This window comes from Neopsephotus bourkii, unplaced genomic scaffold (assembly GCF_033783945.1).
Source record: "Neopsephotus bourkii isolate Nb327-2 ecotype Australia unplaced genomic scaffold, CSIRO-AGI_Nbou_v1 NB_659, whole genome shotgun sequence".
NCBI lineage: Eukaryota > Metazoa > Chordata > Aves > Psittaciformes > Psittacidae > Neopsephotus > Neopsephotus bourkii.
The window spans coordinates 325,121-349,014 of record NW_026901158.1 but is presented as its reverse complement, the minus strand read 5'-3'; the positions used below and the strand labels follow the sequence as shown (position 1 = coordinate 349,014).

General features: G+C 57.0%; 1 protein-coding gene across 2 annotated transcripts; it reads left to right on the top strand.

The window, feature by feature from the left end:
* The first annotated feature begins 1,018 nt into the window (after positions 1–1,018).
* SARDH (sarcosine dehydrogenase) lies at positions 1,019–21,932 on the top strand. 2 transcript variants are annotated; one of them, XM_061352378.1, is made up of 22 exons: positions 1,019–1,194; positions 1,279–1,384; positions 1,960–2,275; positions 3,158–3,336; positions 3,718–3,897; positions 4,487–4,610; positions 4,761–4,861; positions 6,203–6,307; positions 6,745–6,874; positions 7,698–7,784; positions 7,909–7,999; positions 9,683–9,824; positions 11,077–11,160; positions 11,712–11,825; positions 12,350–12,488; positions 13,025–13,138; positions 14,565–14,712; positions 15,064–15,157; positions 19,085–19,247; positions 19,605–19,773; positions 20,155–20,290; positions 21,499–21,932. In XM_061352378.1, the coding sequence occupies exons 3-22, from the start codon at positions 1,963–1,965 to the stop codon at positions 21,622–21,624; spliced, it is 2,739 nt and encodes a 912-aa protein (XP_061208362.1). In that variant the 5' UTR covers positions 1,019–1,194; positions 1,279–1,384; positions 1,960–1,962; the 3' UTR covers positions 21,625–21,932. The 2 variants fall into 2 exon arrangements, with proteins under 2 accessions (XP_061208362.1, XP_061208361.1); XM_061352377.1 differs by having other exon boundaries at positions 1,276–1,384.
* The last annotated feature ends 1,962 nt before the right edge of the window (positions 21,933–23,894 follow it).

Here is a 23,894-nt window from a genome sequence, read left to right as displayed (position 1 = left end):
CCTAAAACGTTCTCTGTGACCTGGAAAACTGCAGCTGGCGCACGCAAACCACCGTGCTCCTTCATGTCAGAATTAACCTAAGGATTACAGTGCAAAGCCTGAACTGGGGTAGGTTCCCTCCATCAAGGACAACCACCTTTTTCCTGCTCTGGAGTTGCACCAGTGCCCCAGGGACCGCAGTCTGTGCCGCTTTCTGAGGTGTCTGTCCTGATTTTGGGGCTGCTGAATGCCTATTCAGGCTTGTACTGTTTTAGATCTGTTTTGACCCAAAGGTCATGTTTATAATTAGTGCATGCTGATGAAATGGTTCTGGCCTGTCAAACAGAAACACCCCACTGCAAACAGGAGGTTAGATTTGTTTGCATCTCTGTGGTTTGTTTTGTGCAATTAGTCCATGGAGAAGTCTGGAGGTACTGGGGCTCTTGCTTTAAAACTTAGACACTGATTTTATCTTTGGGAGGGAGAGAAATGCTGATGGAGATAGAGGCTCATGCTAGAACAAGGAACCCCTCCACTGCTGTTCAAACCCTTCTCAAGCTGGGGGATTTGGATGCAAGCCCAGATCAGGGGAGCAGTGAGGGCTGTTCCCAGGGTCATGGTGCTGTTGAATGCTGGGGTTCCCCAAAGCACCATCCCTTGGCTGCTGGGGGCTCCCTGGGCCAGGGGCGCTCGATGCTGCTGGGACACGGTGCTCAGCCCCGGCCCCTCCAACCGCCGGCTCCACCCCGACCTCTGCATCCCGAGATACCAGAGCCCTCCGGAGCCGCCTTTGCAGCGTATCCTGCCCAAACAGGCCCTAATTCCAGGGGTGAGTCCTGGGTTGGGGGAACAACAGACCTGCAGGCTGGGAGATCTAAATGAAACGTTTGTTTTCCTGTCCTCTAAATTACACGTTTTTGGTGTTCCCACCCTCACATTGAGCTCCTGGGCTGCTTTAGCAAATGTGTGAATTGAGTTTAGTTCTGCTCTGACAACGTGACTGCTGGGAACGCTGTCAGAGGGTCAGATGGTGCTTTTCTCACCGTGTTTGCTCTCTGGCCTCCAGCTGACGGGTCCCACTGGCCCTGGCTGCGCTGTTCGTTCCCTGCTGGGCACGGAGCCGGGCAGAAAAGTGCTGGTTTCCGCTCTGTTTTGAATTTCTCTCTTCTGCCTGACTTTGTCCTTTGTTGGGAAGCAGCAGAGCCACAGGAAGGGGTAAGAGGGGCGTAAGCCCCCACTTCCCGGCCGCCTGGGCTGGCTCTGCTCGCCTCCGGTGTTGGTTAATGTTTCTGGCAGCAGGGGCCGAAGGGGCAGCTGTGCACGGAAGAGGAGGAGGAGAGCATCGGAGGAAGGCAGGAGCAGGGGCCCCGCGGCAGGGAGAGCCGGGCCGGAGCGCGCCTCGCTGGTGAGTGGGGTGATGGGAACGGCCGCGGGGGTCCGAGCAGCCGCTGCGGTGTCGCGGGGATTCCAAGCTGGAGCTCACAGCTCCATAGGGACAGCGGGAGGTTCGGAGGCCGCCTGCCAGCGAGCGGGGACTCGGTGAGGGGAGCTCTGGGAGCCCCCGACCATGGCTGAGACCCCCTCTGCACCCCGGGAGCAAACCCCGAGGCACATCCGCGGGGACGGGGGTGCCTGCAGGCAGGATCCGACCCCCGTTGCCCCCCAGCAGCTCTTGCACCGCTCTCTGACAGGGACAAAACCGTGCCTTCATTGTGGTCACACAGCTCCTGAATACAAGGGGCAGAAAAGCAGCTCCTGCCGGCGTGAGCGAGCGCAGGCGTTGCGGCGCCCGGAGCATTTCCAAGCTCCTTTTTAAGTGGGGCCCCTCTGAAGGGTGTTTGGAGCTGCCCGCTTGTGCCACCGGGATCCCGTTTCGTGCTGGAGCGGGGTCCCAGGGCCGAGCCCCGGCGCTCGCTCCGTGGCTGGGAGCTGCTCGGCGCCTGGCGCAGCACCCGCGCTGCCACCGAGGTGTCTTTGCAGGACATGGGGTACCTGAGCTGCGCCTGGCGGGCGGCCGCCCCCCGCCTGCCCGCCCCATGGAGGAGCCCCCGCTCCCGCGGCAGCGCCACCGGTCCCACGGCCAGGAAGAGCGTCCCGTACGAGAAGACGCTGCAGGAGGACGGCTCCGGGAGCGGGGAGCCCAGCCGGCCCCCGCCGCACACCGCAGAGGTGGTGGTGGTCGGGGGGGGCAGCCTGGGCTGTCAGACCACCTACCACTTGGCCAAGCAGGGCCTCACCAGCGTGGTGCTGCTGGAGCGGGACCGCCTGACCTCGGGCACCACCTGGCACACGGCCGGTGAGGGGGGGGGCACGGCGGGGTTCAGCGGGCACGGGGATGCTTCGGGATGTGCTGGTGTCCATGGAGTGTCTGTGGCACAGGGTGGCTCTGGAGGTGCTGGAGGAGCTTTCACTGTGATGAATTTCAGGGGCTCTGGGTTTTCATTTGACACAATTTTTTCTCGAGAAAACGTCCCCCAGGTTTTCCTTTTTTTTTTTTAATTTTTCTTGAAGTTTTATATGGCCATAGGGAATAGGAAAAAGGTTATTCCCGGCCTTTTTTTAATTCAACAAGCCAATTGGCTTTTGGAGGTTTTGTCCTTTTGGGGGTCGTCTGCTCCATAAAACCCCCTTTTTCCCATTAATTTAATCCCAGACTGGTTTGGGTTGGTTTGGGTTGGAAGGGATCTTAAAGCTCATCCAGTTCCAACCCCTGCCACGGGCAGGGACCCCTTCCACTGGAGCAGCTTGCTCCAAGCCCCTGTGTCCAACCTGGCCTTGAGCACTGCCAGGGATGGGGCAGCCACAGCTTCTCTGGGCACCCTGTGCCAGCGCCTCAGCACCCTCACAGGGAAGAGCTTCTGCCTAAGAGCTCAGCTCAGTCTCCCCTCGGGCAGGTTCAAGCCATTCCCCTTGGCCTGTCCCTGCAGGCCCTTGTCCAAAGCTCCTCTCCAGGTTTCCTGGACCCTCTCAGTCTCTGGAGCTGCCCTGAGGTCCCCCTGACCCTCCCCTTCTCCCACGGAATACATCAATGATTTGCAGCGCTCCCACATCGCCACGAGATGGAGCGAGAGCCCGTCAGGGCGGCCCGTTCCCCGCGGGCGGGGTGGGGTTCCCTCCGCATCCCACCGGGTGACGGAGGTGTCGGGGCCGCGGTCCCACCCGTGTCCCGTGTCCCCAGGTCTGCTCTGGCAGCTGCGTCCCAGCGACGTGGAAGTGGAGTTGCTGGCACACACGCGGGACGTGGTCAGCCGGGAGCTGCCGGCGGAGACGGGGCTGCACACGGGCTGGGTGCAGAACGGGGGCCTCTTCATCGCCTCCAACAAACAGCGCCTTGATGAGTACAAGAGGCTTATGTCGGTAGGGAGCAGCCCCTCGGTGTGTCCCCCAGCCGGGTGGGATTCTGGGCCAGCCTCCTGGCTCTGTGAGGCTGCTTGAAACAGGCAAAATGCTGGCAAATAGGCAAAATTAAGTCCAGCCGTGGATTTTTACCCCTTCAGATAGTGGCAGCATCATTTCTGCAGCTGCGCAGTCAGCTTGCATTGAATGTGGGACCATATTCCCTGAAATCTGTGCAGCCCATCCCATGTTGGATTTAGGGCTTCCCTTGGGCAGCAACTGTCTCATCTGGGAGATAAACACATCCTAGGGAGTCTCTTCCTCCAGCAGCAAGGGATGAGCAAAGGTTGTGGCTTTGTGTGGCTGCCTGCTTGAGCTCCTGGTTTTCTGTCCGGTTGGCAGCTGGGGAAGGTGTATGGAGTTGAGTCCTACGTCCTGACCCCATCGCAGACCAAGGACCTGTACCCACTGATGAACATCGAGGACCTGTATGGCACGCTGTATGTCCCCAAGGATGGCACCATGGATCCTGCTGGTACCTGCTCGACTCTTGCCAGAGCAGCAGCTGCCAGAGGCGCTACGGTAGTTCCTAATTAGCAGTTAATGCCTGTTGAGCATGGGAGGAGATGTTATCCTCTGCCTTCCCCATCTCCCTCTTTCCTACTGGAGCAGAGCTGCTCCTGCAGCATCAGGTCTTTGCCCAAGAAGAGTGTTGTCCTGTGTGGCTTTGATGATTGTTTGGGTCACAGTGACAACGCTGGCAGGAGCCGTAAGATCCAGGGGAAATGTAGGATGAAAAGAACCTTTAGGAGCAAGGTGAGGCAGTGCCCAGGGCAGGTTCCTTTAGAGAGCAGAGGTTTTAGGGTCAGGTAACACAACCTGCTCCTTAAAGCAGGGACTGCCAGCCTGTCCTTGGTGTGTTGCTTTGCTCATGTGGAGGTAAATAAGCAACACCCTCTGCAAGTGCTGGGGCACAGAGCAGCGGTTTAAGTCCTCAGCTGGGGAGGGGTATGTTGGTACCAGCACTAACAGCAGTAGCTGTTGGAAAGGGCCCTTGCCAGACCACTGCTCAGATTCACCTTTCCACACCTGGGGCCTGGGTATCAGGTGAGCCCATGTCCTGCAGCCCTTGTGATGCTGCCGTGACTCAGCTGCCCTTCCTCTGCCCCAGATCATCGAGAACTGCCCGGTCACCGGCATCCAGGTCAGAGCTGACGATTTCGGGGTGAGGAGGGTGCAGGCGGTGGAGACGGCGCACGGCACCATCCAGACCCCCTGCGTGGTGAACTGTGCAGGTACGGGCCACTCAGCAGCTGGGGACGGGCACTGCAGGGCAGGGGGGGTTTCTGCATCCAGGGGTTCTGCCCCAGCCCCTGTTCCCCCGGGTGTGACCTGCAGCTCCCATGGGGGGCCCAGGGGTGCTCAGCACCGGCTGCTCTCTGCAGGGGTCTGGGCACCAGCGCTGGGCCGCCTGGCAGGGGTGCATGTGCCGCTGGTGGGGATGCACCATGCCTATGTGGTGACCGAGCGCATCGAGGGCATTCAGGTGAGTCCCGCAGGCTGCAGGTCCCTGCTGTGCTCCGGGGCACAGCGCTGGCTGCTGTCCCTGCATGCAGTGGGGCCAGGCGGGGATGACCCCCATGGATCCCCAAACCTGTGGGAACCACCCAAAATCCTGCCTGCGACACAGGCTGGGCTCTGCACCCAGGAAAGTGCACACCCAGCAGCTTCTGCTCCTAGCAGGACTATTGCGCTGCCCGTAATAGAGTCACATTTAGTACTTAACAACGTTATGATGAGCAGGATAATTGCCTCTTTTCTTTTTCAGTCTCCGTAGCATTGTTATCAGGTCCCTGGTGTGTCTGCTCTCTGATGGCAGCATTCATAAAGATGCCAAACACTTTCTGAATGAGCCGCAGTCCCTGGCAGGCAGAGGTGAAGTTCTCTGCATTTCGAAGCTGTCCCAAGAAGTCTGTTCCTGTTCTTTGGCTATGGAGAATTGTTGAGGAGCCAAAGGGCACTTCATTCACTCAGGCACCAGGGCTTTGAGGGTAACGCATTCAGTTCCCATCCTTCCGACACAGTCTGTGTCTGACTTTTCAGTCCAAGCTGCCTCATTTTACAAAGTGCTGGTGCCTGTGTTGACATTTGCACCCAGTCACTTGCTGTGACAGTCACGGTGAGAAGGACTTTTTACAGTCACGGTGAGAAGGACTTTGCAGAGAAGAGGCTGCATATTGCAGACCCCAGCACCTCCTGCTCAACCCACTTAATCCCATTTGTCGACATGACTCGCAGCAGGCCTTACACCAGTATTTCCACATTATCTGAGTGCTTCTCTATCCATTATTCACAAGAACAAATCCCTGATTCTTTGCGCGCTGCTGCCCTCGTGTTTGCTGCTGCAGCCTTTGCAGAGCTGGGGGGCAGAGCACTGATGCTTCCCAGCTGGGATCAACCAAAGGGGCTCCCGCTCCCCCTGAGCATTCCCAGCACTGTGGGTGCCATGGAGGAGCAGCTGCTGCCCTGTGCCGGGGCCACAGCACATCTCCTGCCCGCAGTGCTGTGGTTCAACAGCTCCTGATGAGGCAGGATTTGTGCAAGACCTGGCTTGAGCTCGGGTGCCTGGCTAAGCCGCTTTGTCCATGGCTTGGCCAGGTTTTGACCTGGGTGCCTTCTTCCTGGGACAATGCGGGCATCCAGATTTCAGGACTGAGGGAACCTCTGCAGAGCCACCGCTGCTCCCATCCTTGGCATGTCATGGCCCCAGGTCCGGACCCTCTGCCCCAGAGCCCAGCTCGTCCCGCTGGGTGCAGTGGGTGATGTTGGGGTCTCCCTGCGGCTCTCGGCCCCTCTCACCCCTCTGCTCCCCCTCCCTGTTTCTCAGAACATGCCAAACGTTCGCGATCACGATGCCTCGGTCTATCTCCGTCTCCAAGGCGATGCCCTGTCTGTGGGTGGATATGAGTCAAACCCCATCTTCTGGGAGGAGGTGAGCTGTGCCGGGAGGTTTTCCAGGGGAGCGAGGCAGGTTTCCAGGGAGCCCACCTCGGAGGGTGTGCGCAGGCGTGTGTGCCTCAGCCCTGGCGCCTGCGGTACCATGCGTGGGAGAGCATCTCGCCTTTGGGTCTGGGGTGGCAGGGATATGAGATGCAGAGGCAGCAGGAATGAGATGCAAAGGCTGGGCTGGGGAGATGCAGAGGCCACCATTTGGTCCCTGCCCTGCTGCATCATCCCTTACCCAGGTGTCTCAATTTGGGCTCACCGCAGACCTTCGGCTTGTCTGGGCTGTTCACAAAAACCCAAAGAAACCAGAGCCTGCAAAGCAGCCTCGATTTCCTCCAGTCTCCAAGGCTGCCAGAGACAAGAGGTTCTTAGGCCATCAGCTGTGCTCTAGTTTGTGTCCTGACTCCTGTTTCCCATCTTCAGGTGTCTGAAAAATTTGCTTTTGGCCTCTTTGACCTGGACTGGGATGTTTTCATGAAACACATCGAAGGTGCCATCAACAGAGTTCCAGTGCTGGAGAAAACGGGCATTAAATCCACTGTCTGTGGGCCAGGTAATGGAGCTGCAGTGGCATCAGGGTGGCTGCATTGCTGCAAGGATCCTGCTGGAGGCAAAGGGGGAACTTCATAACCTGGGGAGAAGACAAATGAAGGCCGAGTGGCTGTGGCCTGGCTGCAGTGGTGTCATCTCCCGAGGGGGGGCAGCAAGATGGGAATATTCTTTCCGCTCTGCTCTTGCCTTCTGGGAAACTGCTGGGCATTGCTGGGTGGGAGATGCCGTCCCTCCTTCCTTTCACATGGATGGACGAACCCTGTGTAACAGGGAGGAGGATTGCACACCTCTTCCAGGGCTCTGCCTTGTCCCTCCTAGCTGGGATTTGCACAGGGATCATGGTTGAAAACCCTGTAGGGAGCAGCAGCTGCAGCATGAGACGTGGTTAGTGCAGGGGCCTTGGGCAACCTCAGCAGCCATCTCTCAGCTGAATAAAGTAGCTCAGATTCATGGAACTTCCCATCAGAAATCAATGAGGGTGACAGACAGTCATCATCATGAAATAGAGCCCAGCTGCTGAAAAGGCAACAAACAGGTCAGTGCAGCCCCCTTCACTGGGGGACTGGGAGCTATAAAGAGGCTGCTTCAGCCACTGCAGTACCTCACGCGCTTCTAGCTTAGGATTCATTCTGCTGCACAGGTTTTTAGTCTTAACCCTATCACGAAGATGCTCTCCTCAGTGCTGGTGTGCAGTGAGTGGGGGGCACGGCTACCCTGAGCCCCGGGTGCTCACCCTGCAGGGACAGGTGGTGCAGTGCTGCAGAGGAGCTGCTGTTTGAGTGTCCCCAGAGCGCCTGTCCTGGCACATCCCCTCTGTCTTGCAGAGTCGTTCACAGCCGACCACAAGCCGCTCATGGGGGAAGCCCCAGAAGTCCGAGGGTTCTTCCTTGGCTGTGGCTTTAACAGTGCTGGTAAGAGAAAGTTGCAGGGATCCCACTTTGGGCATCCCTGTGGGCATCATATTCCTGGCAGAGCCTGGTACCCGCAGCTGAGTTGGCCTCCTGGCCTCAGCTTGGTCCTTGCTTCTTCCCCCAGGGATGATGCTGGGAGGTGGCTGCGGGCAGGAGCTGGCTCACTGGATCATCCATGGGCGGCCAGAGAAGGACATGTATGGCTACGACATCAGGCAGGTCACCCCAGCTGCCCCATGTCCTGGGTGCTCCATCGCCCATGTCCCTTGTCCTTGGGTGGTCCCTGGGGATGGGGTTCGAGGATGGATGCTGGCATTAGGAGTGGGTGTCTGGGCAGCATCTGTGCCGCAGCCTGTGTCCTCCAAGGAGCTGGAATCAATTATGCTCAATGGCTTTAATGAATTTACACGTGGGGTTTATCTCATTTGCCTCATTCCGCTTCTATGCAAACAGCTTCCGTCAGACAGGAGGAGATTGCAGTGATGGGAAAGGACAGGGTAATTACATTTGGGTTTTGTTGTTGTTCAATTAGCACTGTGCCTAATCCTCTAAGTTAATAATCGGGGGTGATAATTTCAATAGGAGAAAAATTAGCTCACCCCCCCAGCACGACAGAGCTTTGCTGTACAGATGTTGGCTCCGTAATTGCTTTTGACTTGCTTGATTGTACTTGATTGGGTTTGGGCTTTCTTACAGGGCTGCTAGAAACAGCAACCACCTTGTCAGGGACAAAGCCTTTAAAATCATACTGCTTGAGTGGCAAAGCTGGTAAACACCCCATTGACTCAGACTGGGAGGAGAGGGGAGTCAGTGCTGGAGCCCACAGAAATCAGCAGGAGATGCCTGCCCTTGTGTCTGGATCAGCCAAGCATCCCCATATCCCATCTGCCCCATCATCAGGCTGGTGTCAGTCCCGGTTTTGCTTTCGGTGGTGATTACTAAGCTCCTCTTTAAGTAACTCCCTTTTCTGCACATTTAAATATTTATCCTCTCAAAACACCCGCTTGTAAATATTTCATCTGCAGCTGCTGCTCCTCTTGTCGCTGTCAGCAGCTCAGCTCATCGCAAAGGGGCTGGGGCTGACAGGGCAGATGGCATCCGGGGTTGCTCTGGTCATGGCTTTGGAAGCATCCCTCGTGCTGCCACAGTGCTCTCCCTGGTGCCTCTGCTCTGCACCCAAGCAGGGGGGGAGGCTGAAAGTGCTGTTTTAAAAGGCCCTAGAGATGGCTTCTGTCTTGCCTTGGCCAGCTCCAGCCTCCCTCTCTCCAGCCCTGGGAAAGATGCCACTGGTGCCTGGGGCTGCTCTCCATGAGTTATAGGTCTCTGGTAATAACAACCTGAGTGTGTGCTGAGCTGGCACATTCTCTCAAGGAGCTTTTCTGTTTGAAAGATGAAAATATGTCAAAACAGATTTAAAATGCTTTGGGTTTTATTTATATTTCAACCTAAGGAGAATTGGATGAAAAACGTAAGGAAAGTCCAAGGCTCTTTCTCTGGTCAGGGCTGGGTTTAAGCCTGGCTCTGTGTGAGCTGCTCTCTGGGGCCAGCCCCATGCTGAAGTGGAGCAGAGCTAACATCAAATTTCCTCTTTTTCTGTTTCCCATGCCCCAGCAGGGCCGGTTTCTGCTCCCGATTGCTCTGGGGTTGATGTGCCTGGAGCAGGGCTGGGGAGCCCAGTGGGGGCCGGCTCCGAGGGGCAGCGCTGCGGCATGGGCAGTGCTGTGGATGGGCAGCACCCAGCCCCTGCGGTTCCTCTGCTCTCCCAGCCACGGCCAGGGCGCAGGAACTGCTGCTTTACACCACAGCAGCTCCGTCCCCATGCGGGTCTGGCCACGAGGGCCGTGCTGAGGAGGCAGCCTGGAGCTGGTGGGCTCATCCGGACCTCTCCCTGCCTCCAGGAGGTTTCACCGCTCCCTCACCAACAACAACCGCTGGATCCGGGAGCGGAGCCACGAGTCCTACGCCAAGAACTACTCTGTGGTCTTCCCCCATGACGAGCCGCTGGCGGGGCGCAACGTGAGGAAGGACCCACTGCACGAGGTAGGACATGGACCCCAACCCGGGTGCTGTGCAAGCAGTGATGGGAGACTCTGCAGCATAAAAGAGGCGGCCAGGAGAGGCTGCAGCCGTATCGCTCAGAGATATTCCATTCACTGCCTGTCTGGTGCTGAGGGCTGTGGGATGAGGGTGCCCCCCACTCACAGTGCGGAGCGAGGCTGGGCTGTGCGAAGCGCGGAGCAGCAGTGCCTCTGCAGGGACCATTTGCTGGCACCCTCTGGGTCTGGGCTGGTTTTGCTCCCTGGAGCCGCCAGCCAGGGCTGGCTCCTGCTCTGCCTCCGCCAGCCGCTTCCTGGCGCACGCCTCTGTAGGTGAATGCTTTCGAGATGCAGCACTGGAGACAAAACCTCCCATTTCCAGTGTTCCCCTGCAGCGGCAGTGCTGCAGCTGCACAGTCCAGAGCCCCCCAAGCACTCATCACTCCCGAGATGCTGGGGCTGACCTGGGGCTGGTGCCTTGTCCCACATCCCCTGGCAAGGAGCAGCCTCTTTCCTCAAGCCCATTCCTGCTTGTCACCAGTTCACACCCCCGATGGAGAGCAGAGGCTCCAGCAGCAGAGCAGACATCCCTCCTGCTGGCCCCCGGTGTTTGCTTGACAGCTCAGTTGTTTTCTGACACTGAGGATGCAATTTATTTCATAATAGCCTGTCTAATAAGCAATGCCCATTTGACTGACAGCCTGGTATTTATACATGCAGCTCCAGAACATGTGCTGTGTTTTATAAATAGGCACTGAATCACTTCTGAAACGTTCAACAAAACCTATTCTTTTCCGAACAGAGGCACCAAACAAAAATATCTTAATGGATCCCTAATTAATTGTGTGCAGAGAGATTTTCCTGAGAGCACAGAGCAGGGATGAGAAGGTTGATGTATAAATCTTAACTATTACTGTATAATCGCTCTTGTAAACACTGGGGAGAGTCTTCTGCTCTGGATTTAGCATCTCGGTCAGTAATGCCTGCACTGTGTGCTCTGGTGAGGTGCACGGCTGAGCCCCATCCTGGCTGTTGAGGCAAACACCTTCCTGGGGAGAAAAAACCCAGGCAATTCGCAGGCAGTTTGGGTTTGCCACTGTTTTGAAAGGCAAACTGCAGAGCTGATTGTGGCTGCTGATAGCCAAAGCCAAGGGGTCACAAGTCAGGTCTTGGGGAGGGCAGGCTGGGCCCTCAAAGAGCAGGGATAAGGCTTTTTTTAACCCTTTGTTCCCATTTCTCTGGCTTTACTCTTGTAGGAGCTGCTGCGGCAGGGCTGCGTTTTCCAGGAGCGGCATGGCTGGGAGAGGCCTGGCTGGTTCAGCCCCAGGGGCGCAGCCCCGGTGAGCACAGCGTGCAGTTCAGGGTGTTCATGGCACACGTGTTTGGGGGTATTTGTGGCCTGTGTTCAACCTGGAGGGTGCTGGCTGTTCGTGGCATGTGTAGGATGTGTCCTGTATGGGCAGGGTGTGTGGTGTGCTGCAAGCAGTGCCATGTCCCCAGAACAGGTCCAGAAAAGCTGTTGGGCTTTAATTCAGTGTAACAGCGGTGAGAGGGAGATCCGTGTGTGCACAGTGTGTGCGTCCGAGTGTTCCTCCACAACAGACAGCATCTGCCTGCAACACCCCCAGAGGAAAGGCACTGATCCCACTTCTGTGTATTGAGAAGAGCAGTGGGCAGGGATGCCAGGGAGGGGACCCTTTGCCATGGGCAGGGATGCCGGGGACGGGACCCATCACCATGGGCAGGGATGCCGGGGACGGGACCCTTTGCCATGGGCAGGTGCAGCACAGGCCTGTTCCTCTGCTGGCATAGGGTGCATGTGATTTGAGCAGCCCCTTGGCTTCAGCCTCACATCAGCTTCCTCACTGCCCCCATCCTCCCTTTCCCCCAGGTCCTGGATTACGACTACTACGGTGCATACGGCCGGGAGCGCCATAAGGACTACACCTACAACCAGCTGCTGGGGGACGAGTACACCTTTGACTTCCCCCCCCACCATGGCATTGTAAGTGCAGGGAGGAAGCCAAAACCGCTGGGCGCGTCTGGAGCCGGGGTTTAGAGGCAGCAGAACCCCTGCCACAGCGCTGCCTTAGGTGGAGTTGGTGAGGCGCAGGGGGAGGGAAGCAGCAAGCTTTGCCCAAAACTGGGGAAAATGTTCCAAAAAGATTGAGAGAGGTGCACGGCCCCTGCTTGGAAACCTCAGCGGAGAGGCTGTGGGAATTTCACTGCTGCTTCCCTGAATTAATGAGTTGCAACTAGCTCTGGGGGAAAACCCCATGAGCTAAAGTTTAACTGGTGCTATTGATAACTGTCACTGTGTAAGTGAGGTAAGGAGTGGGATCTTTGCATACAGGATGGCCTCTCAAGCTTGCTCCGTTTAAAACCTGGTTTTCCAGGCTTGTTTTGGAGCTGCACAGCCTTTGAAGGCACTGGGCGAGTGCCTGGTCTTAATGTGCATCTTTTAACGTGCATCTCCTCTCGAGGAGTGAGGACGTGTCCCAGTTGCAGCAGCGTTTGCTCTAACTGCAGATCAGGACCGAATGCTTAACGTGCAGAAATGCCCTGGCGCTCTTCGACATGTCTTACTTTGGGAAATTCTACCTCGTTGGTCCTGAAGCAACAAAAGCGGCAAACTGGCTGTTCACTGCTGATGTGAGCAAAGCACCAGGTACCGGCGCTGCCCCGGGAGGTCCCATCCCACCCCAAACCAACCCTAACTGGCTTCCCTTTCAAATGCTGTATTTCAGAGGGCATGGAAGGGTGTGGAAGTGACTGCTTTCCTCACGTTCCCCAGAGGCAGGATTCTGCTCTCATTTGCACAGGGGCAACATGCTCTGAGCTGGGGGGTGAAGGGTGGGGGGTGTCTGTCCCTCTGGCTCCAGCTGTGGCTCACAACTGGAGATGTGATGCATGGAGTAAATCAAGTACAACCCTCTGCAGCTGCGGTTTGCACAGGGAGAAGCTGTCCTCGTCTCTGGGGCTGGGCAGCAGCTTATGGCATTTCTAAGGATGTAGCTTCAGCTCCTCATGCAAGCCCCAAGGGGAAAGGGCATCTCTCCTCTCCCCCTCCTGGTGCTGGGACATTCAGGGTCGGTCAGGGCGTGCCCGTGAGTGGCAGCCGATGTAGGATGAGCACAAACCTTCCTCTCCCGTGGCTCTGTTGCGGGGCTGGCTGATGGCAGCGGTGCCGGTCTCTTCCCGCAGGCTCCACCGTGTACACCTGCATGCTGAACCGGCGCGGCGGCGTGGAGAGCGACCTGACCGTCAGCCGCATCAGCCCCGGGGCCCCGGCCTCCCCCCTGGCCCCCGCCTTCGAAGGTAAAAGCCCTGCTCAGGGGGATGCTGGAGGCGGGTGTGTTTCTGCACCGCTGTGGGGTGGGATGGCTGCCTGGTGTTATGCACCTGCAGCTCAGCTCCCAGCCTTCCACAGAGACCTCTCCAGTCCCAGCAGCCGCGGTGGCAGGCTCGGTCCAGCATCTCCTCATCCCCGCCACACTCGGGGTGATCACATTTGCCTAATGGCAGCTGCCTGCTTCTCCCACCTCTGCCTCTTGGTCCCTGTAACCAGATTATCCCCCTTGTCCCCGAGGCCCTGCTCTGCTCATCGGTGTTATTGGGTTTGTTCAGCCCTGGCTGGCAGCTCTGACCTCTCCCCCACGTCCTTATCAGCTGCAATAAAGAGGAATTGAAGCAGAGCAGAGCAGCCAGCCCAGAGGGCAGAAATGGCATTAGGCAGCAGCAGCAGAGGAGGAGGAGGGTGCTGAGCTCAGCTCCAACAGCCATCAAGAGAGGTTCTCACTCAGGTGGCCACAGGGCCCTGTCCCCATGCACCGGCACCTTCAGATTTGCTGCTTGGAAGGGTCCAGCCCAGCAGCGGGTGCAGCCCCAGGGCTGGGGAGGTGCAGGGGTGACCTCAGTGTCTTCACCCTGGAGTGGTTGGGTACTGGTGAGCAATTCCCTCCCCATGAGAGAACCCCACATCGCTCTTGTCTGGGCGCTGGTGGGGGCCGAGGGTGGTGGAAGCGGATGGCAGAGCTGCAGGTCTGTCGGGTGATGGAGGAGTTTAATTGCAGCAAAGTCTATTTTTCCAGTTACAGTGGGTGGCTGCACTTGCTGTCATTGTGACAGGCCATCAGAGAGAAACTCTGTATTGGCAGGAGAGACAGAGGGAAGATTGATTCCATAGTAATCAGCTCTCAAACTCCATCCCTGGGGATTTTTCCACCCAGGATTACTGATGAGATGAAATTCCTCCTCATACACAGAGCAGCCCCTGCACTGGTTATGGCCCAGTCGCTGCTGCCCTCTCTGCTCCCACGGGCATTTCCCAGCTCCCTCCACGCTTTGGCTTCCATTCTGTACTGGGACAAAAGAACGGATGCTTTTGCTCTTGGTCTCAAGGGACAAAGAGTTTTTTCCCTTCCCGTGCTTCTCAGACACACAGAGGCACCTCCAGGGCTCAGACAGCATCTTTTACCTTTTCTTCTTCCAGGCTTTAATGGTCACTTGTTTTTCACTGTGCTGAGTCCCACAAAAGGCAGCATGGACGCTAGCAGAGCCCAAAGCCCTCCTTTGCCCCAGCGCTATTTAACCCCCCTTTCACGGCAGTCCTCCCAGGCTGTGCAAGTGAGAGGGGCTCAGGGATGCAGCCTCTGGAGAGCAAAACCAGCCCTGAGCTGAGCTGGGCATCACCCCCAGCCCCACGTTCTCAAGCCTGAAAGGCTTCCGGGCGGGTGTCTTCCAGGGGACGGCTACTACCTGGCTATCGGCGGGGCTGTGGCTCAGCACAACTGGTCACACATCACTGCTGTGCTGCAGGACATGAAGCTCCAGTGCAAGCTCCTCGACTGCTCAGAGGAGCTGGGCATGATGAGCATCCAGGGCCCCCTCAGGTGAGGAGTGTTGTGGGCCCTTCCTTGCACCCTGACCATGGAGAGTGGGAGGGATGGACGGAAGGATGCAGGGATGGGTAGAGGGATGTCTCAGGTGGAGGTACCTGTGTCAGGCAGGGGTGGGTGTGAGTCCCGTGATGACAGGCAATGCTCTGTCTGGAAAAACACTCCCTTTGCCTGGGAATTGGCATTTCCTTTGAGGCTCTCTCAGCACAATGTCACCCACGTCAGCTCTGCTCTGGGGGGACACCTTTGGCTTGCCAACAAGACAAGAAAGCAGGTTTAGTGACAGCCCTCGGAGCAGGCTGGGAGCTGCATCCATCACCACGGCTGTTTGCTCTTTCCCTACAGCCGCGTTGTCCTCCAGGAGGTGCTGGACACGGACCTCAGCAACGAGGCTTTTCCCTTCTCCACGCACAAGCTCGTCACGGCCGCAGGGTGCACGGTAGGATGGGGATGGCCCTTGAGCTGCCCAGGAGCTCTGTTTGCTGGTGCCCACTGCTAGCCTGAGCATCCTGCTGGGGGGCTGCCTGCCTCCACAGGGCCCAGGGGGCAGCCAGGGGGTTTTGTTGGGGTTTGTGGTTAGAAAAGGCCAAAAGCCATGGTGGGAGCAGGGCTTTCCCCCAGTTGCCTGCCTGGTGCCCCCCCGCTCCCCCAGCCACCCCGTGGTGTCCAAGCCCAGGCTCAGCTCAGGGAAGGGGCCTGGTGACTTACGGCTTTGCAGTGACGTTGGAGGGACCAGAGACGCCTCTCACAGACCAGGGGTCAGCTCTGGTGATGGAGAAATTTCTCTGACACTCTGGAAACTTTCTTCCTAAGAACACAGGGGCGATGTGAAGTGAAGCACGTCAGGTACTGACAGTGAGGGCTGGGCAGCCTGTGGAGCCGCTGTATTTGATCACAGGAGAAGTCTGACAGCCTTAAGCTTCCTGTGCAAGCACAGATCATCCTGCATCTGCCCAGACTTCAGGCTCATGTCAGTGGTTATGCAAGAAAAGCACAGAAATGCTAATGCTCCATGCTGACACCTCGGGCTAAGCTCCTCAGAGCTGGAGCAAGGGGATGGAAGCTCTTTGGGGTGATGGTGTAAAGCAGCACCACTGTCAGCACGTGAGCCTGGGAACAGTCAAGGAAGGGGGGGATGCTGCTGCCTCCTGCCCCGCTATCAAGGCTTCTTGATTTGTGAGTATGAGCCTAGTGAGGGTTTAGAGTGGTTTAACTAAGACACAGGTTTTGCCCAAGTCACATTGATCTTCCAAACCATCCCATGAGTGTGCCCTGTGGTCCAGGTGCCAAAACCCCACAGTGTGACCAGTGTCACCCAATCTACTATTGCAGGTTGTCCAACACATTGCATTTCAGCCTCTGCCAGTGAGCTGTAACCCTCCCCACTCATGCCTTCAGCAAGCTGGTAACATCCCATAATAACCTCCTGATTCCCTGGGAAAGGTGTTTGAATGCTCCCTTTTCCGGAGCGTGATCAGTTTATTTGCATTTCACTTGAAGTTTATCCTAAATAATCCAGCTGGACCTCGCTGTAGACATCTTGTGGGTGCTCTGGAGTGTGAATGCCCTGAGAAGAGGAGAGCAGACCGAGGGGCGTGTGAGGGCACTGCACTGGGGGGTCCCTGCCTGCTGCTGGGCCACCCTTTGGGAGCAGCCCCACTGCACGGGGAGCACAGCAGAGTCCATCCCACTCCGCCATCAGGGGGTTCTCAGGACAGTGAGCGGCGCCTTCCTGACATTATTGCTTTCCGGAGGCATTAAACTGAGCAGAGCATCTTTAAAAAGTTATCAGTGAGATTTTCATGCATTAACTCAGTAGTGGAACAAAATCAGCTGGAGTGAAAGGAGAGCTCCAGCAGAGCTAATGACTCTGGAAATTACCAACTGGTTTGTGAGTTTATATATAGCGACTCTCATTGTATTGAGCAGCAGCGAAAGGTCTCCCTTTGAATTTCACTGCTGGATACAGGGTGAAGTTCAGGTTTTCATTTTCTAGATACTTAAAATGCTTTTGAATTGCTGCTCAAAAGCCCAGGAATTGATGCTATTGAATAGCTCCGCTTGAAATCCAACAGAAAAACCTGTTCCCAGGGGAATGCAGCAGGAGGCCGGCAGGAGCGGCTGAGCCCAGCCCTCAGCATCCTCCTTGGCCTCTGTGGTGGGATTCGCATTCCTGCTTGGGGTGCACACATGGGGCACCCCAACCCAGCCTGGCAATGTTAATGACTGGCACCCCAGTTTTCCCAAGGATTCCTGTTTTCTCTGGAGCCCTGCTCCGCCTTGCCGCTCTCGGTGGGGTGCTCGGAGCAGAGTGGGTTGAGGCAGCTTCTCCCTGGAGTAACTTGCTCCTGAAAGTAAAGCGCACTTCAGGCAGAGCCCTGGCTGTGAGCCGCAGGCAGGGCCAATGAGCCAGGGAGGAGCCTGTCAATCCCAGAGCATCTCCTGCCGGGATGAGGATGGCAGCCGGCTGCAGCGCCTTCAGCACTGGCTGCTCCCTAATTCGATGACACCTTTGTATGGAGTGAAAAGCTCCTTCCTGCCCCTTGTGCCTGTGCACCTCGCAAAGCGGTTGCCAGCCTTTGTGCTTCGCTGTGGGGACCAACGGGTGGCTCACAGCTTGTAAGGAGGCTCAGAGTAAATTCCCCATCCCTGTGGCATTCCTTCCTCCTCTCCACTTCCACTGTAAAGGTTGAGGCATCTTAAAACCTGCCCTAAATTCTGCTCGAGGACGTTACTTCTGCAGCACTGGTAAAGCCTGTGGGTGCTGGGGAAGGCAAAGATGGGTTTGGGTTCTCAGCCAGTGCCTGTGGTCATCCTCACAACAGGGAGGCTGGGCAGCCCTTTGGTACTTCCCATGCCTGCCACTGCCTGCTGTTGTTTGTACCTGGGGTTAGAGAGCAGAGCTGACACCAGCTCCTGGTTGCAGTAAGAGCTCAGCAAAGGGCAAGATGCAGGCTCTGCCCCAGAGACACCCAGAGCCAGTGTGGGCTGGACAGAACCAACCTGGAAGCCTGTTCCTAGATGGAAACTGCTTTGCTAGGTCTGCAGGTCATAATCTAGTGTGAAGCTTGAGTTACTCTCTTTCCCAAAGTGAGGCATTGCATTTGCAGTTGGTGTGCATCCGAAGGGATGATCCACAGGGGTGGAGAAATCCAAAGGAATGCAGCAGAGGGAAACACAGCTCAGACTCAAAGGCCATCTCCAGGGAAGGTGCCTGAGCTGGGGTGGCCCCAAGTGGCCTGGAAAGCTTTGGAGATGCAGACTGTTTCAGGAGGGACAACAGGAGGGTGCAGTCAAGCATGGTGAGAAGGGGGATGAGCACAGGCAGGGCGATCTGAGCACGGCCCAGAGGTCTGCAGGCAGGCAGGTCGGTCTCCCTCGATGAGGCTTCCCCCGAGGAGCACCGAGTCCCCTGTGCTGATCTGCTCATTCCTCTTCATAGCTTCAAGCACTGAGTCCCCTGTGCTGATCTGCTCATTCCTCCTTGGAGCTTCAAGCACTGAGTCCCCTGTGCTGATCTGCTCATTCCTCTTCATAGCTTCAAGCACTGAGTCCCCTGTGCTGATCTGCTCATTCCTCCTTGGAGCTTCAAGCACTGAGTCCCCTGTGCTGATCTGCTCATTCCTCTTTGGAGCTTCAAGCTTTTATGGAGCTGATTTGGCAGCAGAGAAACACTTTGGGACACAGCCTCCACTGGGGGGACCCTGAGCATCCCCCCAGGGTGAGCGGTGCAGGGTGGGAGTGCAGGGCCTTTGGGTGCTCTGCTCTGAGAACACCACCCCAAGTGAGGTCATCCCCAGAGAACAGCAGCCACAAAGTACCCCACAGCAGGACAGTCCTGCTGGGGATTGGCTTACCCCTCTGATGGGCTGATGTGGGGAGATGCAGGGCTGTGGGTGCACACAGGCTTTCTTCTGGCATTGATGGATCAGTAGAGGGAGACAAAACCTGGCTGGAGGTGGAGCATCACAGCTAATCCCAGCCTGGGTGGAGGTAGAGCATCACCTCTAACCCCAGCCCATGTGGAGGTGGAGCATCACAGCTAACCCCAGCCCAGGTAGAAGTAGACCACCGCAGCTAACCCCAGCCCTCTGGCTCTGGCAGCCCTGGGATCAGTAGCCAGAGGATGCTGAACACAGCCACCTCCCCCCGCAGGCCATTCCTGCTGGTTACTGGGAAGAGTTGGGTTTGAGGTGCCAAGTTCAGGCAGTCAGAGCTGAGGAGCTCAGGGAGAGGCCGTCCCGCAGAGCAGGGTGCTCCTGGACAAGCCGCTGTTCCTCCGCGGTGGCAGCGTGCGGCTCGGCAGCCTCTCCGTGCTGCACAGCTCGCCCCCATCGCAGCAGCGCTGACCTCTTGCCTTTCGCAGGTCCGTGCCATGCGGCTGTCGTTCGTCGGGGAGCTGGGCTGGGAGCTGCACGTGCCCCGGGCAGACTGCGTGAAGGTTTACCAGGCGGTGATGCAGGCGGGGGCCCGGCACGGCATTGCCAACGCTGGCTACAGGGCCATCGACAGCCTCAGCATCGAGAAAGGTGTCTTGGTTTCCTTGCAGCAGTGCTCACTGCTTTGCCCCTGGCCAAGGACCAGAGGGGCCTTTCCCAGCTTCAAGGGTGGGTTGGTGTGAGACCAGAGCTCTGGTAGCTACTGGCAAGGATGCTACTGGTCCCAGTGCTCCTTGCTGAGAGTTCACCAGTATGGGCTCCTCTTGAGGTTGCTTTGTCAATGGCCAAGGGAATTGAGGGCCACAGGGGTGTCCAACAGGCAGGGGTGATGTCTTGATCGCCTGATGCTGCTCACCCTGGTCTTGCTGCCATGGCAGGGAGAGCCTGTGGACCTGGGCTTGCTGCCATGGCAGGGAGAGGCTGTGGACCCATGCTTGCTCTCTGCAGGGTACAGGCACTGGCACGCAGACCTGCGCCCCGACGATACCCCGCTGGAAGCAGGCTTAGCCTTCACCTGCAAGCTCAAGTCCAGCATCCCCTTCCTGGGCCGGGAGGCTGTGGAGGCTCAGAAAGCCAAGGGCATCTTCCGCCGGCTTGTCTGCTTCACCACCGAGGAGTGAGTACCACTGGGTGCCCCAGGATGAGCACCTTCAGCTATCCCCATTCACCCGGTGCCTGGGCACACATGTGGAGCTCTGCTGCAGGCTGGCTCAGCTGCTTTCCACGCTCTAATTCTGTCTCTAATTTAAATCCCACCGCAAATTCCCTGCCGGATGTTTAACGGGAGCTGGAAGCAGTGTGACAGGGAGTGGGTTTATCTTGTTTCACCCACATCAACAGGAGGTTTTGCAAGTCGGGCTGGGATCAGTGCAGGGAGGTTCATGAACCCGTGGGCATTGGGAGCCCTGGCATGCTGGGTGCGGGCTCCCCAGATCCCTGTGCTCCATGGGGTCCTGACATGGGGTTTGCTGACGGCAGCTCTGCCCTCTCCTTGCAGGAAGGTGCCGATGTTCGGCCTGGAGGCGGTCTGGCGCAATGGGGAGGTGGTCGGCCACATCCGGCGGGCAGACTTCGGATTTGCCATTGACAAAACCATCGCCTACGGCTACATCCGTGACCCGGCGGGGGGCCCGGTGAGTGCACACCCCAGGAGGACGTAGCACGGGTTTGGATTTGAAGGCACCCGCACAAGCCCATTGGATGCCAAGGGATGCTGTGGCCCGGCAGCAGGGTCGGTCTCCAGCCCAAGTGCTGCTCAGTTAATTGCAGCCGAGTAATTGCAGAGGTGAATTAACTAATGTCATACAGAGCAGTGGTCAATAGGCGTGCAGCAGGCGCTTAATTAACCCTGGCTCTCCTGGATAGTAAGTCAGATGCCCTCATTAAGCAGCATGCTATACGCAGAGTTCAGGGAACTCGTGTGGGGACAGAAGGCTGCGATGACGTCCCCAGGGACCCTCCCTGTTGCAAACCAAGAGCACTGCATACGCTTGTGTTTTCATCCTTTTGCCTTGATTTTCAATCTGGCATCACTGAAAGATTCCCAGGTCAAGTGGTTTTGTGTTCCAGTTGCCCCCTCAGACCCTGAAGGGATCTTTTCTCCTTATGGTGAATGTTGTACCCTAAAAGTTCCTTCCCTTTCCCACTCTCTCCTCTCCCTGTTACTCTCACTCTCCCAGTCATACCCACCTCTCCCTCCTTGCAGCCTCTAGCACAGCTGCTCAGCACCTTGCTGTGCTGCTTATAAGCCCGTTAGTATCCTTCCCAAGGATGTGGCCCTTCAGTGACCAGGTGTGATCTCCCTGGCTCTGGGGACAGGGCTCCATGATGGGATGTATCTGCAGCATCGGGGCTAGAGGGTCACAGGAGCACAAGAGGTACAGGGGTTGAAGCAGGGAGGAGGGAAACAAATGATCTGTGATGATGAATTACTGACAGTTTCCAGCACTGGGTGACCCTATGGGCTCAGCTCTCGCCCATCACACCAAGTGGTGACATCCTGGCTGCCACAGCAGTCCCCTCCTGCAGCTAGGACTGACTGTGTGGGGTGTAAGGGTGGCCCCTCTGGTAATGAGCTCCCACAGCCTGGCTCTAAGTGCACTTTCCACCAGGTGCCAGTGAGGAAACACACAGAAAAACCGAAAATGACCTCTTGAAAAACAAAATAGCACATTGGTTTTGATTGGTTTTAGTTGAGTGCTTTTAACAACCCATTTCCCTCCTCCCTGTGCACCCTCCTGGGGCTGCAGAGCTAGTTTTCTATGGGAGCTGGCCCAGTGTTGGAGCTGGGATGCTGCTGGGGACTGGTGCCCACGGGGTCTCACAGCATCTCTTGGGGCAGGTCTCACTGGATTTTGTGCGGAGCGGCAGCTACGAGCTGGAGCGGATGGGGGTGCCCTACCCTGCACAGGCACACACCAGGTCCCCCTTTGACCCGGACAACCAGCGAGTGAAGGGCATCTACTGAGCATGGGGCCGGCGAGCGGGGCTGCGGCTACAGTGGGACAGGAAGATGCCATTGGAAGCTGCTGGCTGGATTCCCGGCCCCTGTTGCCCCAGGTGGCCACAGAATCTGCTGGGAGAGCCGGGGAATTGCCTGCAGCGAGCTCGTCAACCAGAATTAGGTCAAATGATTGGGGAAAATGAGGAAGAGATGCCAGAAAGTCCTAAGATGTTGTTGCTCTGTTTTCTAAATGAAGCAGTACCACTAAAGCAATAATTCTTTTCCTTGGGTTAAGTGGCCTGAAAACAACGTTTTGCTCGACTGCAACTGAAGTGGTTTCAATTTTTGACTTTGCTGGAAACTCTTTGCCTCAAAATGTAGTTTCACGCTGTCTGGAAATGGATTTTTTAAGCTAACTCCTGTTAATACAGCTGTAGCCTCCAACGCTGCCATCCCGCTGGTCCCTTCCTGCCTCAGTCCCTGTTCAGAAGTGTCACCTGCCCTGGCTGTGCCCAGGGGACCGGAGCTGGGGTGGGAGCACTCTGGGGTTGTGGAGGGAAGGGGCAGGAGGCCCAGGGACACTCACATGGGGAGGCTGTGCCTGCTGCAGGGGTGTTCCACACTGTGAAGCTGTTGCCTTTACCCAGGGGGTTCCAGGTGTGTTTTTCCCATCTCCACAAGCACAGGTTTGTCTCCGTCCCAGTCACAGCTGCAGCTTCAGCTCCTGCTCTGGCAAAATGCTCCTCTGTGGCTCCAAAGCTCAGAGCAAGTTTAAGCACCAAGCTCTGCTGCTTCCAGTGGTAGTCAGCACCTTTAAGGAATGGAGCCTGGGGTTTGGAACGTGCAGTGCCCGCCTCGGGTTTGGTGGTGGTGCCCCAGCACCGTCTCGGTGTGCGCTGGCTGTGCTGGAGGATCCATCTCCAGGTCTGAACCTTGACCTTGTCCTTCTGTGGGAGCAAAGGCAGGTCCCGGTTTTCAGCTGTGGGGATGGGGCCGTGTTGGTGCTTGGGAGTCCCTGGGTCTGAGATGAGCAGAGCACAGCGATGCTGTGCAGCCCTTGGACTGGGGAGAGGCTCTGGTGCTGTGCCCCAGAGAGTGAAAGACACTCCCGAGGGCGAGTGCTCTTGGAATCTGGGTCCTTGGTCTCTGCTGAAGCTTTTACCTGCCTGAAGAAATAATCACACTGCATGCTTTTCACTTTATTTCCCTTGACTAGGTTTGCTTGGTTTATAACCTCTTTAGAGCTGATTTCAGTTCCTCGGCTTCATGCAACGAGTGCCATGGGCAAGAGCTGGAATTTTCAACTGCTTTGGTTTTATTGGGAACATTGAAAAACGAGTTTGAGGTGAATTTTTCTCTGGACAGGAGGTGGTTGCACCCCCTGATCCTGCCCTGGTGGAGAGCAGAGGAGGTGGCCCCTGTCCTGACGGATTGTCCTGGGGGATAAATGAGGGACCGAGCACGCTGCCTCCCTGCCAGGGACCCACTGCCTGCCTGCCAGGACCAGGTTTGCTTCAGGTTTTCCCCCCTGTTCTAACCCAAGATCTCCCTTACCCCAAGGTGGCCGGGAGGGGAGGGCTCAACTTCGGCCTGCCCTGGATCACCACATCCCAGTGCAGCAAGGGGCAGGCGCCCAGCCAGGACCTGTGGGCTCCGTGCAGCACCAATGGGCTTTCCTCAGCTTCTCCCAAGCAGCTTCCCCTTTGAGCTCAACAGCAAAGCACAATTTCTAGGTTGGTTGGGTTTTTTTGTTTTTTTTTAGTTACATGTTTAATGGAGTTGTTTTTCCTGCAGAAAGGTTTCATACACACACACACACACACACACACACCCCTCCCTGTGTCCCTCCTCCCCATCCCTTCTCCTTTCTAACCCCACCACAGAGGTATCATTTGTTCCCAGCCATTGGCATCTGGTGGCATCAAGACAAATCATCCCCAGCGCCGGGGAGCAGGAGGAGAAGCGTGGCAGGGAGCTTGGTCCCTGCAGCAGGGAGGTGAGTGCTGGGGGCTGTCACAGCATCCCTCCCTCCATCCTCCTGCCCTGCTCCAGGTGCCAGTGTGGGAGCGTGCCCATGGAGCCACCCTGGGCTAGACAGGACCGTGGGGCGCTGGGGAGGCTTGTGTGCTGCTCCCACACAGCTCTGTGCTCTGTGCCTCAGTTTCTCTGCAGGAAAACAGGCTTTTCCCCGCTCCCCAGGGCCGCGCTGGGTTCGGCACAATAGCAAACCTCCACGTTATTATTCTGGGGGCGGAAAGCAGCATTACTCAGAGCCAGGATTGCTAATAACACAC

Bases quoted from the DNA above. Each gene is read 5' to 3' on its own strand.
- SARDH (XM_061352378.1), top strand. From the start codon at position 1,963: ATGGGGTACCTGAGCTGCGCCTGGCGGGCGGCCGCCCCCCGCCTGCCC. The intron at 4,611-4,760 runs GTACGGGCCACT...TGCTCTCTGCAG, and splicing joins CTGCGTGGTGAACTGTGCAG to GGGTCTGGGCACCAGCGCTG. The intron at 13,139-14,564 runs GTAAAAGCCCTG...GGTGTCTTCCAG, and splicing joins CCTGGCCCCCGCCTTCGAAG to GGGACGGCTACTACCTGGCT.